Below are 27916 nucleotides of genomic sequence, written 5' to 3'. Positions count from 1 at the left end.
TTCATGACCCTTTGTTGGAGGCTCTCCAGGACATCCGTGTCTCTCTTGTACTCAGAACTGGACACAGCACTCCAGGTGTGGCCTCTCCAGTGCTGAGCAGAGGGGAGGGATCACCTCCCTTGACCTGAGGGAGGGATAATGCAGCCTGCAATACTGTTGGCCTTCTCTGCTGCAAGGGCATATTGCTGGCTTATGTTCCAGTTGTGTCCACGGAGCGCTCTAGATCCTTTTCTGCTTCCCAGCTGGGCAGACTCCAGCCTGTACTGGTCCCTAGGTTTGTTCCTCCCCAGGGGCAGGACTTGACATTTCCACTTGTTGAATTTCAAGAAGTCCCTGTCAGCACATTTCTCCATCCTGTTGTGGTCCCTCTGGATGGCAGTATCACCCTCTGGCTTATCAGCCACTCCTCCCAGTTCTGTGTCATGAGTGAATTGCTGAGGATGTGCTCTGCTCAATCATCCAGACTGTTAGTGAGGATGTTAAACCAGGGCAGACCCAGTACAGAACCCCTGGCATGCTGAGCTAGTTGCTGGCTGCCTGTTAGACCTCTCCCCCTGTTCAGCCTGCTCTGGGTCCAGCCCTTGGTGTTGGGACTGGGTGCCCACAACAGCTACAGGTCTGCAGGGAGCTGCTCTGACTCAGAGCTGCCACCAGCAGCATTGGCGTCACCAGCACTGGCTGATGAAACCAGAGATTTCCCTCCTACAGCTTTTAGGCAGTTACAGACATTTGCCTTATTTTCCACACTGGTAAATTAAAGCTCCTGTGGCTCCTTTGACTTTAGCATTGTTTAGCCAGTAGCTCTTGAATGGCCATATTCTCTCTCCAAACGTAGCTGTTCTGGTAAACCTTTTTTGGTCATCTCTTCTGACCTCTGTAGCACCCTAGAACCATGCACAGGTCCTCTCAGAAATCAAGCTTTTAGAAAAGCACCCTTGCCAGCAATTCTCCTTTTTGTTCTCATGATTCAGAGTTTAAATGAGCAAAGGATACATTATTTTTAGCTTGTCTGGCTTCAGCTTTCACTCACTGGATTTTCCTAGATCTTTATCTACTTGACAAAGAGCCCTTGCTGTGTTTTCCATGGGTACAGTATTGCTAGCACCAGGTCATCTCTTGCTTAAACAAAACAGATGGAGCAACAGGAATCCCATTTTAAAGTTGTTTTCCAGTCCTGGGATGATTCTGCTGGCACTTTCCCAACGCTTTGCCATTTATCAGCATTATTTCTGAGTTCTGGACAGTGGGATTTGTACCCCAGGCTGCTAACAGCAATACCAGTATCTCTGAGACACAGAGACAGCACAGCCCCAGGTAGTCCTTGTTTTGTTCATTCATCCATGGATTCAAGCGAGATGAACTTCAAGAACAGAAACAACTAAAGAAATGTTTGTGTTCTTCAGCTTTTCTCTTTGTTTCTGAGCAAATCTGCCTCTAACCAGAATTTAAGGACTATCTGCTTCTGCATCACCTTTCCGTCTGGAGTTCCATCTCCTTTAGCAATGGGTAGGAAGTTGATCAAGTACTCAAGGAGAAAATGGAACTGCAAAACTAGAGCCCTCCTTTGCTGTTGCATTGCCAGTTGCAGCCTTCGCTCCATGAGGTGTGTAAGGTTTTAGGCACAGCTGTATATGGCACAGGTGGTAACCATACCCCTCTCTACTTTGGGCTTTAAAACGCACAAACTGTCCTGGAGCAGAAGCCAGGCCCCTCTGCTCCTGTGTGAGGTGCTCTTGTCCTGAAGCTCTTTTGCACAGTGGAGCAAATTCCATGGAACCAGTGGAGAGGGCAGCTGCCATGGCCAACAGCTTTGTGTTTGGCTCCTGTCTCTGGGAAAGGGCACCTCAGCTTGCTGTGCACCCTGCTGCACGGCCTCCTGGCTGCTCAGGGCCTCTGCACCTATCTCCTTTTATAGGGAACTTAGTACAGAAAATCTGGGTACTCATGTTAGAGCCTTCAACCTGGATCCTAATGGCTCCAGCACCAGATCCCACACAGAAATAGATTTTTGACAAGAACAGACAGCTGTTTAGTTTTAGCTCGCTGTTTTAGAATATCCTGATTGCACGTTTCTGGAGGCCCAGGAAAACCACCTCAAAAATGTTGCTCTGCTGGGAGACAACAAACCGCTGGCTGATATGGTCAGGGCCTGTTCTGAGGAATTCCAGCTGCAGTTCAGAATCCTTGGTGATGTTTCTGCTCCTTGCTGGAAGTTGTGCTGGTTCTGTAAACTTGCAAGTTGCTTTGTAACTTGAGGGTAAGTTTTGCAGTATCTTGAAGCAGCGTTGTAGTTTGGTGGATTGGAAGTGATTCCCATGTCACCTTAATGGGCTTGTTTGTTTCAACAGATGAAAAATCATCTCACATGTCAGAGTATCTCAAACTACTGTATTTGCTTCCTCTTTTAGAAAACTGAACTGAGAATTCATGACTTTGCTTAGAGACTGCTAAGAGAAGATTGGCCCTGGAAAGGAAAGGAATTCTGAATCCTCCTAGAACCTCAGACTGCGGGATGATGTTCCTTCTGGGATAGTAATATTTTGTACTACCTTTGAGCTAAGCATTTAAGGACTAATATTACTGCAACTTAAATAATTCACAGCTCCTAGGTTACAAATAAAACAAATGTAATAACTCCATCCTCAAAACCATATGACCGTTAGTTTGGAATGTGTTTGGGAGGGGCCTTCACTGAGTACTGGTCTTGCTGATGTCAGATGATAAAGACAGTATCTTTGTAAAAGAGTAAGTGAAAAACATGTAAAACTGTCACTTTAATATAGAAATAATTTGACAATGGTAACATCCCTGCCTGTTTTTCCACAGGCTTACATATGATCAGGTGAAAGCACTAATAAGGTGCAATCAATGCAGTGTAAGCTCCTGGGGAAATACAATATATATAGCTCTGAGGAATGGAAATGGTTGTTTTTGCTGCTAAACCTGCACGAGGGAAATCACAGAATGGTGGGGGTTGGAAGGGACCTTTAGAGATCATCTAGTCCAACCTCCCTGCTAAAGCAGGCCCACCTAGATCAGGTCACACGATGAAGCTGAATCCTTCCCTTCTTGAAGATTGTAAAGGAGAGGTGGGAGTGGATGCATGCTGTGAAAGTCAGAGCCATTACCAACAGAGGGACTGCCACATACCAGTTTGGAATGGTGTGGTACAAAGGGTCCCTCTAGAGAGGCTGCACCTTAGATTTTTAACTTTGATAACTGTATTCTTGGTGACAACAGCTTGTTTTAGCTGCACTACATAGTTCAGGCACGAGGGGCTTTGAAATGAGAGCTTGCTCTGTAAGTATGGCTGTAAGATTTTAAAAGCTCAGTGCACTTCAAATTTTCTCCTGTCAGTTCATGTCAAATTAGGATTTAACCTAGCCCTCATCTGTTGTGGACTTTCCCTAAGTCACATTATGAAGAGTATCAGTTCTATTTCTTTCTCTCTTATTATTCTACTTCCTTTCAAAACAAAACTTTTCAGCTAATTTTGGTGCTGATTTTTCTTTTCCGCCTCTACAGAATAGTTATTAACCAATAAGCAGCCAAGGCTACAACCTTGTGAAGTTTGCTTGATTAAAGCATGCTTTACATTCCCTTTTAGAATAAGTTAAACCAGAGTAGTCTAAATTTCTTGAAAAGGAAACTTTCTGTCAAATCTCAGCGCATTAAGACATTAATTCACGATAAAGAATCACATCATAACATGTGTTTAAGACGTGAGTCTTCATTAATGTCACCCTCTTGCTGTGCTTTCCTGCTCTACCTGGACTACACCTCTTAAAAATAATTTGAGGAAACTTACCTTTTTGTCCTTCCTGAAAAATCTTCTCACTTGGAAAACATTTCTCATAAAAGCTACACTGTACAAAGAACGTCAGCACAGAGTTCAGTGTTTGTTTTACCAGAGCAATTTTAATCCTGTTTTTAGCTGTGGGGTTTTTTGTTAATTTACTTTTCCCCTCTTCTGATTTTCTTATTGTAAAGCTAAATTAAAAAAAAAATAAAGTGCTGAGCACCTCTCTGCAGCCTGCTGTACCACTCACATGGTTTCTCATGCCACAGGGTTTTGGCATGAGCTGTACTGACAACTCAGGTTTTACAAAGCTTACGCTGGCAGGGAAGGTCTGCTCTGACCTGAAGCCATTGTGCCTGGAGCTCAAAGTTCCTGGAGTGATTAAGTTCTTATAAATAGTGGATACTGTTATCCAGGAAGGATCTTCAAGCTTTGGAAAAAACCCAAGCAGAAAGAGCCTCCTGAAGCAACACATCTTCTGCCAGGAGGAAGCACCCTGGAGTGCCTCCTTCCCCAGTTCATAACCAACTTACCTGTAGATGTTGAGCTTTGGGAGGTGGTACAGACATTCTCAAAGGTACTTGACTGAAATAAATGTAGGCCTGTGCCACCCTTGTTATTTATGTTTTAATAAATCAGCCTCTTTATTTTGTATTTTATCTTGACACTTTCTCAGTGTTCAGTAAATGCTGTGCAGCAGAGGCAGTGGCTGTGCACAGAGCCTGCTGCTGCCACGGGGCAGAAGCACTCTCTCCATAATGGGGTTGTTCTAGCTGGAGCTCTCCTCAGGAGGCTGGGCAGGCAAAGCCATGCACTGGAATCATCTTGACCCAGCTCAAAATGGCCCTTTTGAAGGAAATGTCCAACTTCAAAAAAGCCCCAGGCTTGCTCTGAGACCAGCAGCAAGGCATTCCACCTACTAATGGTACTCAGGGGAGGGAAGGAGACCCCAGCCATGTCTGTGTGTGTGTGAGGAGCAGCTGTCAGGGCCTCAGGCTCTGCATTCCCTTCATGTGCTGGCCCTGGGGCAGCTCAGCAGGTGCTGCTGGAGCAGAAGCACTGCTCTGTGACTGTCTCATCCCCACCAAGGAGCAGGCTGCCAGGAGAAGGCTCTGTGCTCCTGCCATGGTGGTCACACAGGGAGCTTGGGATTCAGATGGCAGGAGGGCATTAGCAAGTTTGGAACTGAAGGGCACACGCACCTGCATTAGAAAGTAATGGGTCTGTCCCTACTTACAGTCACTGTTGCTGCTGGGGTGGAGGGAGAATAATTCAGGGTTTCTTTGTGTCAAAATACACCCCCTGTCATAAGTCCAAGACCAACAGTTGAAGAGCAAAAAATCCTGCAGATGCAAGCAACAGCAAAACTGCAGCATTTTATTTAGGTATGTACACAGTGCTGTGCAAAGGAAGTGTGACAACATGAGGAAAATAAGGCAATTTTGTTCTAAGAGTAGCCACAGGTAAACCTGATCCTGCTGAAACTGGAACCACTTAGCTGAAGAACACACAGCAACATCTTGGTATCTTGGCTTCCAAACACTGCACAGTGAATAGGGAGCCCAACAGCAAGGCAGTGGCACCGATGGCTGTCCAGGGCTGCTAGTGCTGTCTAAGAGTGACAGTTACTGATCTCCACGGTTTTTAGCACACTTCTGTCCTGATAATAGCAGTTAAACTTCTCCCAAGAGAACCTGAAAGCTACAGAGCTGATCCGTAGGTCATGCACACAAAGAAAGGTTAGGCCTTCACAAAACACTCTGCATGACAGCTGGAGTACTTGGGAGAGGTATTCTGCAGCTTCTAGGGGCCAGAAACTTACCAGCTTACACAAACAGTTGTAGTTGATTTCAGTTACTGCATTATAGCTTTTTGTACTTCTGCTTGTCCCGTTTCAAGTCAAGCAACAACTGGGGCAAAACCAAGGGGATTAAGGGTTGACAAGGAATTCAATGTTGAAGAATAAAGTTAAGATTTGCCTTTAACAAAAAGTACACACACAAATCCTCTTAAAAGAAACACCACAAACTCTAACATTCAACTCCATATTTGCTATCATCAGGATAAATGCAAGGGATTGAAGAGAGGGGAGAATGGGGTGGGGCACGGCCTGTCCTCATTGCTAATTGTGCAGAATTTCACAGTTGTGGGCAGTGTGGTGAGCACTGCTGATATTAAACATTCCCATTTGTCACTTGGCCTACTTACTGTTCTACAGACAAAATGCAATACAGAAACATGACAAGACTCTGGTAGAGGAACCATCTCTTTGAAAGAGGAACCATTTCCTTAAGGTTTTTGTAAGGAGATTTGAGGGTTTTATAAGAACAATGCAGTATGGCAAGAAGAGTCTTTATGCCTAATGTTTTGGTGTACTGCCATCTCTAGCTCTGTACACGTGAGCATTAGGGTACCTAAAAGACTTTTAAATCGTTCTGTAGTTCATCATGATGGTCAAGAAAAAGCTTAGCTATAAGTTTACTTGACTTTTGCAGCTTAAGAATTATTTCAAGGAGTTAGAGGTTCTCTTTAAAATATCCTACCACTGTAACTCAGTTTTCCTGCCTTGAAGAGAATGTCTTGTACTGCACAATGAGAACAGGCTGTAACCACTCATATTGAAGACAAAAGAGCTGTTGTGGTGTTCAGTTCATTTTATTTCCTAACCCGTTTTTAAGAGTATTTTCCTCAGCATGAAACTTCAGATTCTTTTGTAAGAGTATTTTTCTTAAATCACATGACTAGGAATGGAAGAATAAATTGCATAAAATACAAGTGATTCCTTAAATGAAGGTATTCCTCCTCCTCCAGTTTACATAGTTTACCTATACACAGGAAAAATGCTCATAACCTCCTCACCATATTCAGAGACTGTTGGCTCTGGATACTGCTTCCATAATGTCTTGTATGGGATTGTTTGCACCTTTTTCATGTAACTAATTTCAGTAAGATTCAACAACTTTGAAGTGCTCTGAAACTGAGGTCCTTAGCAAAGGGAGTGAGAGCCACTTTATGTTTTGCAACTTGCCAAGACTGTGTTTCACTACAAGTTCTCCCACCCCTTCCCCAGCTGCCTGAGCAGACAGCAGGAAGCCTAGCAGTCACTCTGCTCACAATTCCATCAGTAAACCCTGTCTTCCAGGAGGCAGGGCAGTGAAGGGACAGCTCACTCCCCCTGCAAGAACCATCAGTTCATGAGACTCAAAAGCCACTTGGCAAAAATCACTAGCAAGTGCTTGCCTTCTGGTGTGTAGCTACTGACTGGCACCACCAGCTAGCACAAGTGACCTTTAGCTAATAAGTACAAACCTGAAACAAAAACCTGAAATCAGCAGAGAAAAGAGCAAGAAAAATAAACAATTAACTACAAATAAACATCTAAAGCAGCAGATGCAAGGTTTGTGTTGCATTTGAAAACAGATTTAAATAAACTTGCCCCTAATTAGGACTTATAATACTGAATACACACTTGTTAAAAGTTCTAGTAAAAATCTAGTCAGCTCATTTGCAATGCATCCTAGTCTCATATAGAGCAGCTTCAGTATGAAGAATACTTCCCTTGTTGGCAACACTCAGGTGTGAGTTTTGTTTCATGTCATCTGACACCAGTGAGCACAAACACATACCAGCACTTTCTACTTCTGCCAGTTGCCAAGGTGCTGCTCAGCCCCTCCTGCGGCATCAGTGGTTACGATGCAACAACTGCAACAGCTTTGCCCCAAGGATGCTTTCCCTGTCCTCTTTGTCTCAAAGGACAACGGCAGTGCAAGTGCTGTCAGTCTCTCCTGTCAGGTCTAACAGTTTACTTTTGAACAACACTGTCTTTTAACCCTTCTCTGGTAAGATAACAGAAATAAGATGTTTCAGTGCTGCGTTAAGATTTCAATTTTGCACCTCGAATAAAACCATCCATTTTGCACAGTGGATATAAAGTGGAAGAGGTCAGAAAAGACTCTTCCCAAACGGGGCTGCCCTCACACTGAGCCAATAGCGATGCTGTCATAAGATAAAATTAGCACACATTCATGTCCTTTCCCTATTCCATTTAACTGCAAAGTAGCTTCACACCTCCTGAGTGGAGTTACCCATTGCTATTAAAGAAGCCCCATTGTTGCACAGTGTTATTAGCACCAAGAAAGAAAATGCTCTGGCTTCTTGGTAAGGTGCAGTGAGATAAAAGCAGCACGAAGGCACTTCACACCAACTAAGTTTTATACAGTAGTTCCACTTTAGAATAGAGGATACAATAATAAAACTGGACTGATAACTTAAAACACTGTAAATTTGGCAAGGAAACTTAGCTAAGGCCAAACTAGTGTTATAGGACAACCTGTAAGTGTGCAAAGACGTACAGCAAGTTCACTTCTCTTGATGCTACAAGCTAAATCCAGACACAGTTAGGTGCTGAGCGTTATTCCTAGCTTCAAAGTAAGACGTGTCAGTTTCATCATCTGGCTGAGGTATGAATGGCATAGTTTGATTCTGTAGATTATCCCAGTCCACATCATGAAAGAGGGGGTGATGTTTCAGTTCTGAAACAGAAGTTGATACAAGCATTATAAACTTCCTGTTGTCTAAGCCTCACCATCACTTTGTTCCCCTGACACACAGATTTGCTGTTTTGCAACTTTACAGAAATGCAAATTGCACTTGAGATTTGCTTACCCCCAGCCTCAGTGGGCTCTGACTTGTCCTGCCAACTGACTGCCCTCCCCTAGCTGGAGAGCCTGTTCTGTGCAGGACTCATCTCAGTTTAGAGGTGCCCTGGGGTGTTTCTCATGACAAGGCACCACAGGTTTCAGCATCACTTCAAAGTCTGCTTGTACTTTAGCCAAAGCTGTGCTGTGGGAGTCACTCCCACCTTCTCCACTCCAGACTACCTTTCTTGGCTGGCTCCTGGTGCAGTCCTCCTCCACTTTGGACAGTCCCTTTGGCCTTCACCCACACAGAAGCCAAACCACCCTCATGGTGAAGCTGCCACTGAGCACCAGACAGCTCTTTCCCAGCCCAAAGGTTCCGACCAAGCTGCCAGACTCAGACTCAAGGAGAACTCCCCTGCCCTGCCTGTGCTGACCAGAAGATGACTTCCTGGCACACAGGACCTGATGTGTATTCTTCATATCCTGGAAATGCCACTCCCTGATGGAGGTGACTTTGCTACTTTGATCAAGAAAGCCCTTTTCAGCCCAGTGCAATACAAACCCGTGTTTTTAATCGCCCATGGTTTTAAGTCACCTGCACCATAAAAATCCCAAGCAAACTGAGAAAATAGATCAGGTTAAAAAGATCCCATTTAGAAGGTGGAAGTCCAACCAAGATAAACACTCTCTACAAATTCCAATTCTAAGCACATACCCCAGGCTTTCAGCTGATAGACAGCAAGACATTAACACTGGTTATTTCTACATTCCTGATCAAATAATACAACACAATACTGAAGTTTCAGACATAAAACATAGGGCAATAAATCAGAGCATTAGTCTAACTCCTTCTAATAGCTTCAGCAATCATACACACAGCAGGACACTGCCAAGAGCCACTGTCTCAGCCCTGTACGTAGTTCTGCTCCTAAAGTTCTCCTGTACTGAAAGCTGCCTTCAGCCTCAAAGGTGAGCAGACTTCACTCCCTTCCAGAGAAGCATTAACATGTTTAATAGCGAGCAGCCAGCTGCTACCCACTTCTGGGAAGAAGGGGGTGAAAAACAAACCTAGACTTTGGATACCAGTGTTCTTTGCCAGATGCTGCTTTAAAGCTTCTTGTATCTGGAAAGACTGAACTCACAGAAGCACAGCACTGGGACATGACATAACTGGGATTTCTCAGAAACTTGGGCTTCACAGTGGAGAAACAGAAGGGGAGGGCATCAGTGCTGGGGAGGGAGGGAAGAAGACAGCTGTTAGTGATGGAAACTCAATGACAGTGAAGAAAACCTAAAGGCTGTCCTGACAGCTACTCCTCCCAACTTCAGAGGCCTATAAATTGGACAGAGATTGGATACAGTTAGAGGTCCTAACAAGGAATGAGTTTTCAAGAACTTCAGATTGCAAGAAACTTCTGACATCTAGTTTCAATTTCTATGCATAACAGGCAGTAAGATTTTTACCATGGAATCAAGACAATAAATGGTGCTTAACCAAATCACCTTCAAATTCACACAGTAGATGCTTTTTAAGAGGCATTAAAGAGCTACAGAATTCCCTGTTGACATCACAATCTTCATTTATAGCCATGTGCTTTCTCTCATTTCATCTGGCCTGGTTTCAAGCTTCTCTTATGAGTAAGCATTTCCATAATAATTTCCTTCTTTAGTCATTTCTTGGGCAGTTCTCATAAGATTTCCTCCTCTTTCTAGAAATATCTCAGTTTGTCATCTTATCCATTTCTTCATAAAATATAGTCAGTGGTCCAACAGGAAGCATGCAAGTCCCTTGTAAAAAGGAAAAGACTTATATAGACTTCACGGGGTATATATTACCTAACTCCGTGTTCCTCTACACATTCAGTAAAAACAGGCTGATTCCTAAGAAAATATCTCTTAGAATTAACTTTTGTAGGAGTCTTCTCTCCCAAACTGTAGGCTTTTAACCAAGGTCCCTAAGATCAGTCAGGTCAGAAAACCCTAAATACCTGTTACTGAGTTAGGTAAGAGTGAACTTTAGTTTGACACGTGAGATACCAAATATCCACAGCAAAACAGCATTAAAACAAAAGTTTGGTTAGGAAATCCCACCTCCCAAATCAACTCATTCAACATGGTAAAAATAACCCTCAAGAAATACAGACAAGTCTCACAACTTAAGAGTTCAGGCACCTAAGTGTTCACGGAACCTAAACAGACATTAAAGTTTCAAAAGAAGGACATAAACACTTTGCAATTTTGGATTAGTTGTGAAGAGCCTGCAATGTTTCATACTAACCCTTCAGGCCAGCTCGTTTTGTACTGTCAATTGTTAGAAGAATATCGATTGCATTTTGGGCATTATCAGACAGCTTTTCTTCACCCTCAGGCCAGGGAATATCTACAGACAAAAAAGCAGATGAGTCAATAACTCAGGTTATAAAACAAGTGTTGGAAAAACATCCTTTCCTCCCATTACCAAAACAGGTTACCTCTTTTCAAAATGTTTTGGAAGACTTGTGTTGGTGTTTCATCATTAAAAGGTGGAATTCCAGTTAGAAACTCAAACAGACAAACTCCAAGGGCCCACCAGTCTACGGCAGAACCTGATAAAAGAAATTCAAGTCATTCCACTAAGACAAAGGTTTAATGATATTTGCAAAGACTGGAAGATCAGCCATTGCACAAAATGAAAAGTGTCTCAATCCTGCAAATTTTTGGAAATGAAGGAAGAGACAAAGTAAGTTGTACTTAATAATCACACAGAAGATGAAAAATATACTAAAGTGCTTTTTAAAGCCAGTCTGCTCCTTGATTTATTATAGATAATACCAGGGTTTACTGATAAAAGCAAGTGGGCTCTCAAGAACAATTCAATTATCAACTCCTATCAGAGAATCCAGGGTCTGATTTCTCCAAGAGGTTGTGCTGTGGTGAGAAACAGTTGTCTTTAACAACTGCCTCGGTGAATGCTCCATGTTGTAACCTATATTTGCCTCTGATCTTTTAAGTTCAATAGTTTGTATTCTCGGAGTCTTTTAATTTGTCTGTATTTATGTCAAAATATTGAAGGCAGCTTGCAGAGATGAGCCAGCACGCAAGAAGCTGGAGTTACTTTCCATCACATTGAAGTTGATCAGGGCAATGTGTAGTTCTAGCTGCCTCTCCTTTGTTATTAAGTAATTTTGTTTTACCATGTTCCAGGGTGGTTTTTTTTTTTTTTTGTTTTTACAAATCCATCTTGTTAACACACTTCAAAACAAGCAGGCAAAGCAATCCCAGGCACCATGGCATGCATTCTAAGCTTTCTGCATCCTTAAGCCGTGCCCACTCCACTGTGTAAAGAACAGATGCTGCACTTTCCCTTGTTTTAATGCAGTGAGTAAGTTTAATTTTCCTCATTTTTTTGGCATATTAAAAAATTAAAACACCCCCAAGTTAAGAAAATGTTCTGAGCCACTTCAAAAGGACTATGAACCAAGTTTAGAAATGCTGAACACTGAAACATGTAGTCACCTAATGCACTTCTAGCAACTTTGAACAGCAGTAAGAGTGCCCCACCAAGCTAAGCACATCAAAGCAGTAAGATCACGTCTGTTGCTGTTAGAGGTACTTGGATGTTCAGCTGTAATATTCCCAGCATCAGTCAAAGTCTAATAAGATCATAACTCTAAAGAATGTGGTAACACAGGTTTCAGCAGCAATTTTTCCCACCCAAAGTTTGACTGAAGATTAGATTAACTCCAACAATATCTCTGCTAAATCATGTCTATCAATGTTTGAAGCAAAAACCAGAAACACCAGGTTTTGTGCCTTCTTCACCCATACACCAAGTAATTGAGACTGACTGCACAATGTGGAAGAAAGCAACGAAAAAGAGCATCTCTGGTGTATTTCCTGGCACATGATGTCTTTAAAAATGCTGACTTCACTCCTGTAGTACAGGTTGACAGGTATCACTACTTTTCTCAGCAATACTGAGGTTTCCTGAATCTTTTGTGGGAGCAATCACACATTTACATGGAGTGCATGTTACACATCTTTGTACACAGAAATATTGCCCACTCAAAACAGTTTTCTTGGAAATTGTGATCTAGTTACACTTTGACTGTTCAGTCAGGCTGAACACCCCATTTCCACACAGTATATCACAAACTCACCAGAGATCAGAGTCCCTGCATATGAAAAGACAATGAAGCAAGAACATCACAATTACTGAAAAAAAAGCCAAACCCCTAACAAATATAAACAGAAAATCATTCTTGATGTTTGAAGGCATAGGAATGCAGATTTTTTTTTTTAAGGTAGTAACTCAAAAATGATGGCACTGTTAAATCTAACTTGGAAATAAAATAGGTTTTTAACATGATTGCAGTTTAGGATTACAACTACATTAACAAGCAAGTTGACACCACAAGAAACATTTAGTGAGAGAAAATGTTGAGTTCCAAAGCCAAAAACCCTGACTTTCACTGAAGGTAATGGGAGATTTGATGTTACCGGGCATAAACCCCAGATTCTTTGTAAGCTATTACTGAAGTCTCCAAAATACTCAATAATTGAGTGCAAGTCACCTTGCAACCACATTTAACGTTGTCTAAGTAGCATTGATTACATTTCCAAACTATTATCCAGTTTTAGTGTCTGACAAATAACCAGGAATCCTAAGTGGAAAAGCAAAACAGTAACTGCATATTTCTAGTAATTTTAGTCATTACAGTTAAGTTGTTACATCTTCTCATGCAGTTTTAGCTCATTGATATTGGCTGCACACAGAAGAATTTTACTGTTCCACAGATTAGCAATCACAATTTCTCAATGAAGATCTCAAATTCCCTAAGACTGTTAGCTCAACAAAATGATAATGTACTTTTAAGATGGAAATAAAATGTACTTATAAATACAACAAATGTATCAGGGATACACTCCATTTGTTTTTTGCTAATGGTTCTTGCAAGTTAGCAGGAAGATATTCCAGACTTTTTTTTTTACCTCAGTGAAGTTCAGGATTTGAGACAAAGAAATTTAGACCCTTCAAAGTTGGGCTATTTTATGGGCTTATAGTATCTTGAAAAAAACCCAACCGCAGCTACTATGGGAGATCCTGGCCAGAAATCTTGAGTTTTTCATTAGGTCACTCAACTCCACATCTGATTTTAATGCAACTTCATAACTTGTCTGGATGCACATAACACTAATACCAGTAAACATGGAATACACTCCAATAGTTGGACTCTTAATCCTTTCATACTAGATTTCACTAAGTTCACCCTCTCCACCCTGAAGAATCTTTAAGGTCACTCAGGATGACAACATTGTGATTCCTAAGCCACAAACAAGTCTCAGGCTGCCCAAACACAGCTTATAAAGCGATGGAATAGCAGCAAGCAAAACTGTGCTGCAGTCAAAATCTCTGGTCCTCTGACAAAAATGAACATAAAGAAGCAGACGAAGCAACACAACCATCCACATTGGCAACAGCTCAGCACTAGGCATTTTAAAAGAATTTACTATTGTATTACTTGAAGGGTTTAGAACTCAAGACATTTATCAATGTCAATATGTCACCTCTTGTGTATTTACAGACTCCATGATTTGTTTGTCTTACCATGCGGTTTTGTCAAAAGCAGCTCAGGTGCCAGGTAGTCTGGGGTCCCTAGGATACGTTCACCTTCTACAGGGGCAGCTCCTCTTCTTACGCTCTTTGGAGTCCTATATGGAGTGCCAGCATCTCCCCGACCAGGTGTCTTAAAGATTGCAAAATGTCAGACAACACTAGTAGAGAAACTCATCTCCAGCGTTAGTAATGCTTGCAATAGTTGGTATTTAAGTTCAAGTAAAAAACATGCCACAGAGCGTTTGTTCTCTGAAAAAGTAAATGTGTTGTGCTTCCATTTCTTCAGCTCAACTACCTTGAAGCACAAAGAGTTAACTGATACTTGCACTAAGTCAGTCTTCCCTAAGTTCTTCATCCAGTATCACATCCACAAGTAATTGCTCAGAAAAGTCCCAATCTTAAACACCTCTTTCAAATACAAATCTGAAGATAACCTACTAGATAGAATGACAAAATAGCCTTTAATCCAGCTTCAATCTATTAAGAGTTCTTAATATTAAATGAGATGCAGGTATACATGTCAAATACCTGTTAAATAAAAAAGGACAGTCCTGCATTTCCTCATACTGCATACCAGATGTACTCAAGTATATTAAATGAACCCTTTACTGTTTAACTGGTATCCTGTGGGTTGGATAATTCCTGCAGTTAGTGACTGTTCACAGCTACACAAACCTTCTCAAAATAATATGGGACATACCTCTAAAGGTCCCTTCCAACCCTACTATTCTATGATTATTTGAAGACAAGATGCAGGTTTGCAGAGATATCAGTAAGTTCTCATAGCCAACAGGCTGACTACAATGAAAGATTTCCTATATGGCTTGGAAATACTACTTAATTAGTAGCAGCTTCCCATTCTTTCAGTATATACTTAATTGCCATATAGCTTGGAAAATTGTTTCCACCTTCATCCTCAGTGCAGTAGAGATCAATTCATTATCACTGTGCCATGAAGGCTGTAGAATCGACTACTAAAATAGAAGACAGAAGCATAAGACAAAGCTATCCTTTTAAAATGAAAGTTACAGAAACCCATACTGGCATCAGCCATTTGTTTCTCAGGAGATGAAGTACATGCTGAGTCTCTTTCAGCTGAATGCAAGCTAAATTTCACAGTCAATTAAAATTTTAGGCAGATGAAACAGAAGCTAGCAACTCAGATAAAGACATTAGAAAAAAAACACCTCCCCCAAAATAACATTTCTAATGTCCCCTCTTGATATACCATTCACCACACTGATAAGTCTGTCAGAAAGCTTTAAATGCTACTGTTGGAACCCAAGTAACTGGCGGAAGGTCTTGTAAAGATGTGCCAAAAACATAACAAAAAACTGATTGAAAAGGATACTTTCACTTTTCTCAAAGCAGGCTCTAATTTACTTGAGGATAACAAGATTTTTACTTACTATCAGAAGGATTTAAAAGGTCAAAGCAAAAAAACTTCATACCCTGCAAGCAGCTATGACTGTTTCCATCAGTCTTTGTAATAGGCTTGTAATTGTTACTTGACAGTACACCTTGCACCATCACTTTTACCAGAGTAAAGCAAAGCAGCAGGCACAATAGCAGTCACTAGCAGTTGAGCAGCTTTTGCAGACCATCTTGGGAGAAATGCAGGATAAATCAAAGACTTTCCATTACATCAAGAAACCTGAAATTACTCACAGGAAGTACCACACTCTGCTAAAATCAGGATGAGAGAAAACAGCACAGGCTTTCTTTACTGGTTCACTGTAAAAGCAAGGGATTTCTCAGAGGGGGACAGACAATGCATGCTGAGCCAGAGGCAAGCTGCTAGGCACATGGTTATTGCTAAGCTCTCATAGAAATTACAGTTTTGGTCACTTTGACAGACTACCTCAAACTACTTCAATTTTCCCCCCAAATCAACAACTGAAATAATTTCAGCTCACTGGTGTCTAATGCACACAAAGTTTCTACATGTTTCCTTACGTACCTGATAGACCCTGTATGGTCTTCCCTTCTGTAATGGAGTAATAGCTGTTGGGTAAGATCCACTACAAGCAGGTGAAAGATCCATTACATCCAAGGAAGCCATGCTACATGGCTCAGACACATTGGATATATTAATTGGACTATTATAACTGCGAAAAACAACAGCATTTTTTTTTAAGAGATTCAATGCTTCCATCATTGTTTCTGAAGGAGAAGATTCTGTGTCAGGATGAGTTTCTTTCATGTGTTTTTGGTCATTATCCTTTTTGTGACAGAATGACTTGCAGTCCTGGGCAGCATGTGCTTCCTCTGTGTTTTGGGAAGCATGATGGGACTCTGGTGATGTTATTAGCATGCCTTCTGGTTTTGGTTCCTCAAAGGAGAGGTCTTTAACACTTTTGTCCAAGTCTGAAAGCTGCTTTTCTAAATGGCCTTCTGTAACAGACATTTCAGGAAATGTTAAGTCAGAATCTGCACTGAGGATTCCTAAAGGTTTTTCATCATCAGTGCCTAAAAAGCTTGAGTTCATGTACTCCTTTTTATCATCTTTTTCACAGTCTGCATCCAAATAACACATAAGATTTTTGGCTATAACTGGAGTGAGTGATTTTTCTCCTGTTTGCTGATTACCAGTGAAACTCTTCACTTCTTCTGTGCTTTTGCAGGTGTCACGTAGGGATCCATCATCATGAAGCATTAAGGACTGAATTTCTGTTGTCAAACCTGTCCTGTTGTTTGCTGGAAATTCTGAGATCTGACAGCCACGTTTATATTCAGCAGTGCTTTTTTTCACATAGTTAAGCTCCTGACAAGGACTAGTGTCAACTAATTCAAAGCTTCTTTTTACACCTGGCTTTTCAAAAAACTCTTCCTCTACAATAGGCTCCTTTTGCCTTGAAGGTGACTGTTGCTGATTGGAAGCTTCTGCTGTTTCATTAACCACATCTCTCTTATTTACAAGGAGTTTTTCTTCCCAAACCTTATTTTCAGAAAGACATTTTCTGACTACACCTTTCACATCCAGCGTAGTCACAGGAGTATCTGTTAGACCAGAGTATTCACTTCCCAGCTTCTGCCTGCTGCCAGAATCATTGCTGCTGATGGGAGAGAGGGCACACTCCAGTTCTTTTTTCTTTAAAGCTTTAATACCTTTGCTATTCACTAACGCTGCATTTGAAAGGAGAGTTGACCCACTGTTATTTGTTTGGTCTGTTGCAGCACATAGTTCATCTTCACTTTGCTGCAAATAAGCACATTAACTTTTGAGTATCAAGAAAAATAGTATCACAACATTACAGAAACGTGTCCTTTAAAATACCTTGTTTCCCACTTCCATAAAGAACTGCAAATTGGCAAGCATGACTTGTTCTTTATAACCACTAGTGACAAACATGACTTAACAAAAAATTCAAAACTACATTAAGGATAATTTGATATTTTAACTTTGAGAACAAACTTTCTAGAATACAATAGAAAATGCAGTATTTTTAAATTCCTAAGGATGAAGAAATACAGCAATTGAAGTTTTATTTATGCTTTGATAGTAAGAAATTAGGCTACTTAAGTTCTCAGTTTCCAAGAACCCTCAAACCAAAGAACTCCATCATACGACCCCTGTAGCATATTATCAGAGATGACATAAGGAAAATCTGGTATTACTATTATTTTGGTAACACAATATTAAAAACAAGGCCTTGGGAATAGGAAATATAAAATAAAGAGTAAACTGTTTTAAACAAGTTTGTGCATGACCTAAATCAGAACCAAATAGCATACTAGTGGTTTCTTTTATGTATGTATTTGTACAGCATTTCATCAACAGTTTCAAATACTAGAAAGTACTTTGCATCAGCTATAATTACTGGTGCTTGGTTAAGTGATGCAAAATCCTTCAGTATATAAACCTTAAACTTTCAGGTTTTAATACTTAGTAGAAGTTTGAAGTGCATTTTATTATTTTCTCTCAGTTTCCATCTTTTAAATAAATTCTTTTGGCTGCATGCTGAGCTACTAAAACTATAGCAACAAGGTCAGTTTCTCTCAAGCTTTGCTTGAGATAGTCAGTGCAGGGTCACAAAGATGATTAAGGGTATGGAGCATCTCCCTTATGATGAAAGGCTGAGGGAGCTGGGGCTCTTGAACTTGGAGAAGGAGACTGGGGGGTGACCTCATTAATGTTTATAAATATGTAAAGTGTGGGTGGCAGGAGGATGGAGCCAGGCTGTTCTCAGTGATAGGACAAGGGGCAACAGGTACAAACTGGAACACAAGAGGTTCCAAAGAAACACAAGGGAAAACTTCTTCACTGTTCAGGTGAGGGAGCACTGGAACAGGCTGCCCAGATGGGCTGTGGAGTCTCCTTCTCCGGAGACATTCAAACCCACCTGGATGAGTTTCTGTATGACCTACTCTAGGTGGTCCTGCTCTGGCAGGGGGTTGGACTAGATGATCTTTTTGAGGTCCCTTCCAACTCTTAAGATTCTGTGATTCCAAAGAGCCAGCAGTGACAGCACTGCCCATTTTGGGAAGAACAGGGCTAAACCAGGCCTGTTCAGTTGAAGCCTTCCTCACTCCTCTGCTGCAGGCTAAATTGCATTTGGTTTTTCTGCTATTTATTTGAAGAAAAAAAAAATAATACAAGTTTGATTAAAAAACTCCTGTTCAGCAAGGATTACAAGCCCTGCTCCTTTTCCTGTAGGAAGGCTGCTCTTCACTTGAAATAACCGGGGGAAGAAAGTAGAGATCTTCAACAGTGTATATACAAGTACAAGCCAATTTTCATTTATAATGGAAGATGAAACAGTCCTGACCTCTACATCTTTCTCCCACCTGGGGCTGCTGAAGCATTCTGATTCCATACTGGACACACATGTGTGCAACTGACTACTGGCACTGGACGTACCAAACCTTTTTCTTGACTGAAGCAGAGTAGGAGTTAAACTTCTCACTGGCATCACGGGAGTTAATTGAGAAGAGTCAAGATCTTGAGAGAGGAAAAAATAATTCAGATGTTGCTATGAATAGGCAACACGTACTTTCACACTGAAGGAAGTTGTGATGTCATGCATAGTTTTCATAATTTCTCCCATCATCTTTCCTGCATACTCCACACTTGCCAAGAATTTAGCACTAGCACCATATTAACCTTCTTTCTCATTTCAGGTTAGAAAGAAGAAAGCAGGAAGACAAGACAATTTAAATGAAAGCACACATTGCTATACAAAGCCATTTGCAACAAGTATATGACGAAAACTGACGCTATTTCTGTAAAATCTTAAAGTATCATTTTGAATTCAGTGGTTGTGCATTTGAAAAAAGAAAATCAAAAGAATATGTAAGAAGTGTAGGTGAAAAAGTGACAGACCTTCAGTACTGGAAGAGCAGTAGACAGCAAGGCACTGATGGAAGCACCTTTTATCAAGTGTGTCCAACCTACTCATGAAATTAAAAGACCCCAACCTTACAGCCAGAGTACTACTAGGTCTAGTATACTCACATGTTTTGAATAATTTAGCTGAAAGAGGGGTATTTTCCTTTTGTACCGTAGGTAAGGGAGAAGCCACTCCATGCAGACTGTCAGATGATTGACTTGAACTAGGCCCTGGCATTTTCATTCCAACAGGAGTATACTATCAAGCAGGGAGAAGCATAGTTAAAAGTTAATGAAGCCTGAACAAGAGATCTAGGATTGAGATTGTAACTTCACACATTCTTCATTACACTTACATTGGAGTTTAGCCATGCTCATTTAACAGTATTTTTAAAGCACAAAGGACAGTCAGTAATTGGAAATACAGTCCGGAACACTGCAGAACTTCAAGGTGCTGGAAACATAATATCCTTCTACTAAATGGCAGAAGTGGTGCAAGAATAGTCTTATCACTCCTATTACTACATTTAGGATAGTAAGTAAACTAAGAGAATGAAGTACTTCAAAGACAGTGAAAATTACTTACAAAACCCAGAGAACTGATGAGAGACAGCAATTGCCCAGGAGTACGTGAGTAGTCTTGTTTTGGCTTTGACATTGATGGTGTAGTAAGGATATCTAACATATTTATCTCTACAAAGAGGAAAAAAAACAGGCAGGTCAGGTTTTTGTTTTGCTATTAAATAAGCAAAATTGCAGACATTTAGTTAAGTTTTATCAAGAGGGAAAAAAAATTGGTCACATTGAACAAAATATATAAACCCAAGCAAAGACAAATTTATTCCCACAAACTGTTTCTTCCTCGATACAAAAGTATGTACCCACCAGCAGCTGCCTCAAGAAACTCAACTGGTGCTGGGCAGCATTAGCTTGGCTGATATGGCTAAGGGGTTAGGGTGCAAACTACTTCAGGAACTGGCTATTTACCTTAAGCTGTGCAGGCAACTGCCTGTGCCACACAGTAATTTGAGTATTCAGCTATATTTTCAAAACATCATATTCATATGCTAAAGCACTGATTTCTAGTCTTGTACTCAGGACTCACTGCCTCCCTGTTCCTCACAGGGATTGGAAGGTCCCAGTTCAGGTTGGAAAGTAATATACACAAGGAAAGAGGAAAAAAAATGAAGGATAGAAATAGCCAGACAAACACCAATTAAGAGCCCGAAGTAGTCATTCACTCTTGGAATTCTCTTAGGTGACTTCATAGAAAACTTTGAAACCTACATTCCTCAAAAGAAATGGCTCTAGATCATATTTCATACACTCTTGTCCCAAAGAATAAATACTTAAAACTTCTGAAGTGCAATGCATAGAGCAGATCCTTTAGTAGCATGCACTTAATCAGTATTTATCTAATTTAAATCAGATATTAGTGCAACATTTGAGCTTATTTAGTTGAGAGCTGCCCTCTATGGAGACATAAAGCATGCAAGAATATGGGAACATGACAAAAATACATTCTAATACCATCAAAAGGATACAGACAATTCTTACCTCTGTTCAGAGTAACTCTGGAAAGTCCAAAGTCTGTCAACTTTATATGGCCCTGATTAGAAATCAGCATATTGTCTGGCTTCAGATCCCTAAAGACATAAATATAGTTGAAGTCAGCAAAAAGACTACTAAACAGTATTAAGGAAGTTAACTGACTCAGAACACTTAATACTAAACATGGATTGTAGCTGTTTCTCAGTAACATCTCAGCCAAGAGGAGATTCTGGCTGGAAGAATACACCAAAAATAATGAAACACTTCTACTGTACCAACATCCCAGGCCTTATAAAAATCACCATGTACATCATAGAAGTTGCACATTGTGTTTCAGCATCTTTAACAAGTGTTCTTCAAGAGTACTACCGTCACAGCATTTGGTAACATACAACTCCTACACATGACAAGCAAATCTCTAGTAGAAGTTTCCATGTGAGTTCTGTAGCACAACTGAATGCAGCCAAGAGAGGGGGAGGCACTAGAGCAGTTGACTTCCCTCTGTACTACAGCCACGTGTTTGCAGTATCCAGAGTTCCTTAATTTAAAAGCCCCAGGGAGAGGGGACCTAGAAGTCAGCATAGCTGTACTGGGGGAAGAGCATTCAAGCTGGGGAAAGCAGTCTATATTTGTCTGCTTAACATATAGGGACAGAATTTATTGTTGTTCATGACACTGCTGCAGTGTACACATGCAGAACAAACTTCGAGAAGCTCTAGCAACTGAGGTAGGTGTTACTAGGAGATACTGATTGGTTATGTGTGAAAAACCAAGAGCACAAAACACCAAATACTTAGTTATAAGACAAAAGTAGTCTTTACCTGTGGATTATCCCATGCCTATGAAGATAATCTAGAGCCAATGCTGCTTCAGAAATATACTTAATAGCCATTTCTTCATCAAAATATCCATAAATATTGAGAAGAGATTTGACATCACCACCAATAAGGTACTCCATCACCTGCCATTCAAGTGAAATTCCACATTTTAAAAAAAACACTTCAAATTCAAATCCTAGCTTTCACCCCTAGGAAAATACAATATCAATGTGTAGAAGATGATAGAAGCTTCCCTGTGCAAATTTAATTTCCCACACAATACTTTTCACTTGGATAAAATCAGTAAAGCTTCAGCTGACAGAGGACATAAAGCCCTTTCTTGCAGTAGGCCATTATTTATTTATTATTTCTCTACCTTACTTTCTGTCGTCACCTCTCAAATAACTACTGTAATCGGCTTTTTAATTAACTTCTGGAAGATTTCTCTCTCATAAAAAATAACTTCCAAAGCATTTCTATGAAACTCAAAGCCTGAAGCCAAAGACCACCAGTATGTTGATTTGTATAGAACAGGTATCTCAATGATATTATTTTGCAATATTATATTGTTAATGCACAATATTAAAGTCAGAGCTGAGTGTTGTGAAGTGTAGATTTCCAGAAATCCATACAGTGAGAACTACTGTGCATGTAAACTGTTAAAAGGAATGTTAAAAAAATACACACATTCAAAAAAATTATGCAAAGCCACACATTATGGAAACCTGGGTCATATTCAAGATAAAAGAAAAGCCATCAGGGCATCAGAACACTTCAGTGACCAAAATGAATTTGCAAGGTTTTGGTCAAGAAATCTCACCAATTCCAAAATTCAATGCTATTTCATATGTATGATTCTAGCATCTCCTTTACCCTGAACTACTCCACACAGGAGTTAGATTCCAGGATGAGAAGCCTTCATTTACACTCAAAATGCACTATAGGAGGGCATAGCAACCTCACTTTGGAATTTAATCTAGCTGTTCACTGTGCATGCTTACAGCAAACCAGACAAATTAGGCTAGACTCTTCATAGACAGTCTTAACTTGTACTACCTTTATGTGGAGGCATTATAGAAACCCATATTCAAGTCCTGTTGTACTCCAGAGCACTCCACAGACTATCAGTTACTTTTACCATTCAGTTACCCTCTTGTCATCTAAGCCAACTACAATCACGAATTTTGAGCATGGGCAAGAAGTAAACCACATTTCCTTTAAGTGAGCTACGGGGTACCTTTAAGCAGAATTCAAATGACTGAAACAGGATGGTTTCCTGTTTTCTTTTCCCTAAACTTTCTACATATTCCTAAAAGAAGTTAGATATTAGAAGAGTCTCTTATAAAAAAAGGGGACAGAGGTGGAAAGACTTTAAAGGTATCGGGGAAGTAAGTGCCTAAGTTGTTCAATCATTCTGAGAAAGAAGAAAGTTAAAGTAAGGAATATCCATTCACTACCATAAAAATACGTTTTTAGGCATGACTATAGTTCTGCATTCCATTTTCAATGCTATCATAAAAGACCACAGCCATTTATTTACTCACTAAATAGATGTTATTAGCTGACTGAAGTGAGTAGTACAAGTGCACAATGAAAGGGCTTTTACTGAGAGCCAATGCATCCCTCTCTGCCTGGACCTGGTGAACCATGTTTTTGTTGATCATGTCTGCTTTTTTCATCACCTGAAAAATAAAACAAAATCAAGTAGATACACATTCTTTTCTGTGCTCACAGTTCTTTAATCAATCCATTTATCTCTACACTTCAAGCTCATATACATATAAAACAGACTTTTAAGCCACAGGTTACTGGAGAACCTTTTTAATTACTCTCCTAATTCAGTCCTGAACAGAGGCCACACTAGTGATAGTTTTGCAGTTGCACACACTGGCAGATGAATGTTTAGGCTGTACGTGAAATTAAGCTGCCCTGAGTTAGCCCTCTCATCCACAGTACACAACTCAGAACCAGGAAGAAGTAGTCAGTGCTATATACACCTTCTTCCTTGGGAAGAAGGCTCAAAGACACACAACCCAAAATGAAGGAATAACAAGCTTAACTGTCAATTAGTACTGAATTGCTCCATTCTGCGTAGGTGCCCACTCAATATTAACCTCGAATAAAATATGAACAACAGCACAGCCAATAGGTACTTAGGCAAGCGTTGCATACGTATGGGAAGTTTGCCCACCTTCAACATCTTCAGCCCAGATATGTATGGTGATGTTAAAGCAAGTTTAATTTATTCATTCTTTATGCAACACAACTGTAAAAAGTTGAGTCTACAGCTACTGTCACCATTAAATAACAGAATTTGATAGCATAGCAAGACATAAGAAGAGTCATTTCATGCCTTCCATGTAAGTGTTGACCTTAACTGTAAAAATATTTAGTATACATTAGATTTGGTAGCTTGAATAACACAAAAGTGTAATTGCAATTTATATAAAGGATTTACACAAATGCTTTTAGGTCACAATACTTTCCATATGATTGTGTAAGGTACTAAAGTAATGCAATTGAACCACTTAAACCACAGAAGACTAGTTTCCACAGTTAGCATCACTATTATCAAAGTTGACACAAAAAAATTTCAAGACATACACAAACCAGGCAGACCTACACTTTCATTAAGTGTTGATCTTAACTGTATAAATATTTAGCACATATTAAATGTTGCACTTGTGAACAATCTGTAAGTTTAAATGCAACAGTGGTAAAAGGGTTTATGCAAACTTTCACCTCAAAATGCCACTAATGAAAACATGTAAATAGACATATATAGGTGGGAAAAGCAATGTCTATTTTGCATGACTGTTTACATTTCCTTTTCTTTGTGTACTATCCAGATGGTTATAATCCTTTTAATTGCAAATTCAAGCTGGAAACAGCCATCAGTGAAGTTTTTATAAGTGACAAGCTTAGCTTTTAGTCCTTCGTGTACCAACACAGCAAGTGTAATAGTTTTTTGTAAATGTGCACTCTGCAAAAATCCTTTTTGTAATTTGCTCTTTACACATCTCAGAGGCAGACTTTTCATTCACGAGCCAATGTGGGAGCACCCTCCAGGAGGCAGGATGGCTGAACGTATTCATTATAACAAGCATTTACAAGCAACAAGCAAATAGCCCACTGATGCTTTGGAAGGCTTTTGGCATAATTTCTCGACATTTAAGACAGTTCTAAAAGCAGTTGTCGTTATCAGAAATCTCCTAATCGAAGCCTCAAGGTGAATAATTACGTGAGGAGAAAGCTAAACACGACCGTGCGGACAGTACATCTCTCAGGCGCTCGGCTTCTGCCAGGAGGGCGGCAGCTGCCCAAAAGTCCGAGTGCTTCAAGGCAGAGGGGCTCACGCCGGGACAACCATGGAGCCTGCGGGGACAAGCCTCCGGGACAGGCCTCCGCGGGCCGCCTCCCAGCCTCTCCCCACACGGGATTCCACAAAGCGGAGGGCGGCAGCACCGAGACATCGGCACCGAGGAGGCCCCGCCGGGGGCGCAGAGGCGCCCCTTGCCCCGCGCGCCCCCTCACCTTCACGGCATAGAGCTTCCCCGCCTTGCGGCCCAGGTACACTTTCCCGAAGGCGCCGCGACTGATGGGCTTGACGATAGTGAACTCCTCAATAGAAGGGGGCCGGGGGACCTCGACGCGCCTGGGGCCCGCAGCGGCTGCCTCGTCCCCCTCCTCGGGCCGCGCCTCAGCCGCCGGCTCCACCGTCCCCATGTCGCGCCTCAAACCCGGCGCCGGCGCCGCGCGCGGATTCAAAGCGGCGCGCGCCCCGCCCCGCCGCGTCAGCGGCCAACGGGCGTGCGCGCGCGCGGGAGGAACGCGCTGCTCTCGCGACACCCGTGGCGCGGCGGCCTTCGGTGCCGCTCAGAGGCGCCCGTGGTGGCGGGCGGGGTGGTGCGGGGCGGTGCGGGGCGGGCAGCGCCTGGCAGCCCCTGGCAGCCCCCTCACTCATCCCTTCCGTCAGTGCTTCGTGCCTGCCTGGGAGCGCGCCCGCCGCCGCCTCCATTAGGGATGCGCAGGACTCCGTGGTGGCGGCTGCTGCCATGGATCTGGCCAGCAGTGTGCTCGGCTTTGCTCACAGCCAGAAGGAGTTTAGTGCTTATTATTGAGGCCGACAAAATGAATAAAGCTGATTGCAGTGTGACGTTTGAGGTTTGTGAGCATTGCTCTAGTGCAAGTGTTTCTGATGGGCTCCCTCAGTCATCTATGGCTAAACCACGCAGCCTCATGACAGGCTTCCCAGTTCAGTCAGGACTCCTTAAAAACTTCCTTGTTCTCTTTATTGTATCTGGCAAGCCGCAACAAAACAACCCAGAGCATTAATTCTAATAGATTGTTATTGGCTATAAGGCAATAGCCTGGCCTCTCCTTTCCGTGGGATGCTTGAAAGTGTATGAATCCAGCAGAACTCTCTGTGAGACCACAAGGAACTGACCAGGTAACATAGAAAGAAACAACTCATGTTGGTCCTACATGCTTATTTTGTCACGTTTCACTGACATTTTGTCATGCTTGCCTACTCATCATCTCCCAGACTTGCACATCCAAGTGGCATAGTCAGGATGGATTGTATGCAACTTATCCAGTCTTTATTATCACTGTTGAGCCCTTGTCTGAGCCTCTGGATTGGTCATGACGAACTGCTTTCTGGGCAGGTCTTTTATGACCAGGAGTTAGAATGATACGATCTGTTTGTTTCCCTGCAATTGTTGGTTACTTCAGCCTCCATTAATCTCTCTATGTTCCCTTATTTTGCCTATCTCCGTGGCTACATTCTGCCTGCCTGTTGTGACAGCAGAAAAAGGGATGCCATTTACAGCGTACTCTGACCTTGTTGCCATCCTCCTGTTCCCAGAGCATAGCCCTTATGACACAGCACCTGATAGTGCCTTATCAAAGCTCAGGCCTTCTGCTCTTAGTTTACACACCACAGTTCTCCTGTGTTTACTAGTTTTACTGCTCACAGTTGTGCGCTTGGTCATTCTTTTAACCTTTGACTTACTGCTTTTATGCTGCTCTCAGTTGTTCCGTTGCAGTCTCTACATGAGCAGAGCTCTATAGGGATCAGTGCAGGACTATATGCCACTATTAACGCAGCAGATTAGGTTATGCCAGTTGTGAAACACGACCAACAGGCGCCATGTATTCCACTCCAGCGTGAGCTTGTCTAAGGACCTGCATGTTCTCTCCCTTCCCTTGAGGCAGATTGAGCTATTGTACAGCTGGGTGGAAAGCTGCTTCTTGGGGTGGATCCAAGTAAACACTCATCATCTTTTAGGGTGAGGTTGCTGCCAGATCAGCTAGCTGTGTGTGACCATGGGTGCTAGTGGAAAACAGAAGAGATTATGAACAAAGGCAGAGGGAGGCAGCACTGTGGCTGCTCTGACCCAAATCAGTGCAAGCTGGTGTGGGATGGCACTTTCCTTATGAACAGTAATGAGGGGAAAGAAAGAAAATGCTAATAAAACTCCAAAATAATTGGGAGAGCGCATAAAAGAAGGGCAAAGAAGAGAATATATACCAAAGACCAAATTCTGCTATATAGAGATGCATGTGCCCTTTTCACCATTTAACTGAATATTAATAGCAGTACTAAGGTTATTGATACATATTCTAATTTGTAAAAGATTTTTCTTTCTACATTTGGTATATTCTGACTCCCTGCAAAAAATATTTTCAGTACTTCATTAACACATCTTGAGTAGTGACTGTAAGAGATGTTCCCTAAATGACCCATATTGTAGATTTGGAAGAGGGTAGGCTTAGGTGAGATGTAAGAAGTTCTTCCTTGTGAAGGTGGTGGGGCACTGGAACAGGTTGCCCAAAGAGGTTGTACATACCCATTGCTGGAGGTGTTGAAGGCTGTATTGGATGTGGCTCCAAGCAGCCTGCTGTAATAGGTGTCCCTTCTCATGGCAGGGGTTAGGAGCTAGATGAGCTTTAAGGACCCATTCTATGACATGTGTTCCATGTGTGGTGGCACTGATCCTGCTGCTCGCCCGTGGAGCTGGCAGCCACACTGCACTGGCAGCTCCGCGGGCACACCTTGGCCTGGAGGCGGTGTGACTGCTCCGTTTCCAGCCCATACACCCTCCCACACCGCAAGTCTTCAGCGTCCTGGTACTCGGGTGTTTGACGAAGCCCTTGGGCTCAAAGCACCCTGTGTCTCCC

At 41.7% G+C, this 27916-nt stretch overlaps 2 protein-coding genes across 3 annotated transcripts in view; one reads left to right on the top strand and one right to left on the bottom strand.

Moving 5' to 3' along the window:
• The window catches only part of ACBD5 (acyl-CoA binding domain containing 5), a 30115-nt gene extending 26088 nt beyond the window's left edge, over window positions 1–4027 (top strand). The window contains exon 13 of the mRNA XM_061997042.1: window positions 2409–4027. Within this exon, the coding sequence (XP_061853026.1) occupies window positions 2409–2421 (13 nt within the window). The 3' untranslated portion in view covers window positions 2422–4027. The remainder of the gene's footprint in view (window positions 1–2408) is intronic.
• Window positions 4028–8154: 4127 nt separating this feature from the next.
• On the bottom strand, window positions 8155–27851 carry MASTL (microtubule associated serine/threonine kinase like). 2 transcript variants are annotated; one of them, XM_061996689.1, is made up of 12 exons: window positions 27586–27851; window positions 23278–23415; window positions 21737–21876; window positions 20922–21010; window positions 19951–20057; window positions 19491–19623; window positions 18805–18977; window positions 15996–17234; window positions 14027–14165; window positions 10911–11024; window positions 10718–10819; window positions 8155–8331 (listed from the first exon to the last, which is right to left on the bottom strand). In XM_061996689.1, exons 1-12 carry the CDS (start codon window positions 27829–27831, stop codon window positions 8174–8176), a joined length of 2778 nt encoding a protein of 925 aa, XP_061852673.1. In that variant the 5' UTR covers window positions 27832–27851; the 3' UTR covers window positions 8155–8173. The 2 variants fall into 2 exon arrangements, with proteins under 2 accessions (XP_061852673.1, XP_061852674.1); XM_061996690.1 differs by lacking the exon at window positions 27586–27851 and adding an exon at window positions 12579–12593.
• Window positions 27852–27916: the final 65 nt, after the last annotated feature.

This window comes from Colius striatus, chromosome 5 (assembly GCF_028858725.1).
Source record: "Colius striatus isolate bColStr4 chromosome 5, bColStr4.1.hap1, whole genome shotgun sequence".
Lineage (NCBI taxonomy): Eukaryota > Metazoa > Chordata > Aves > Coliiformes > Coliidae > Colius > Colius striatus.
Note: the sequence above shows the minus strand (reverse complement) of the source record. Positions and strands in the feature narration are given on the sequence as shown.

Coding starts and splice junctions, on each gene's coding strand:
- MASTL (XM_061996689.1), bottom strand. CDS start 27,831: ATGGGCTGGAAACGGAGCAGTCACACCGCCTCCAGGCCAAGGTGTGCC. Junction 10,820..10,910: donor CCAAAACATTTTGAAAAGAG/GTAACCTGTTTT, acceptor TTTTGTCTGTAG/ATATTCCCTGGCCTGAGGGT. Junction 8,332..10,717: donor AAAACGAGCTGGCCTGAAGG/GTTAGTATGAAA, acceptor CTTCTGTTTCAG/AACTGAAACATCACCCCCTC.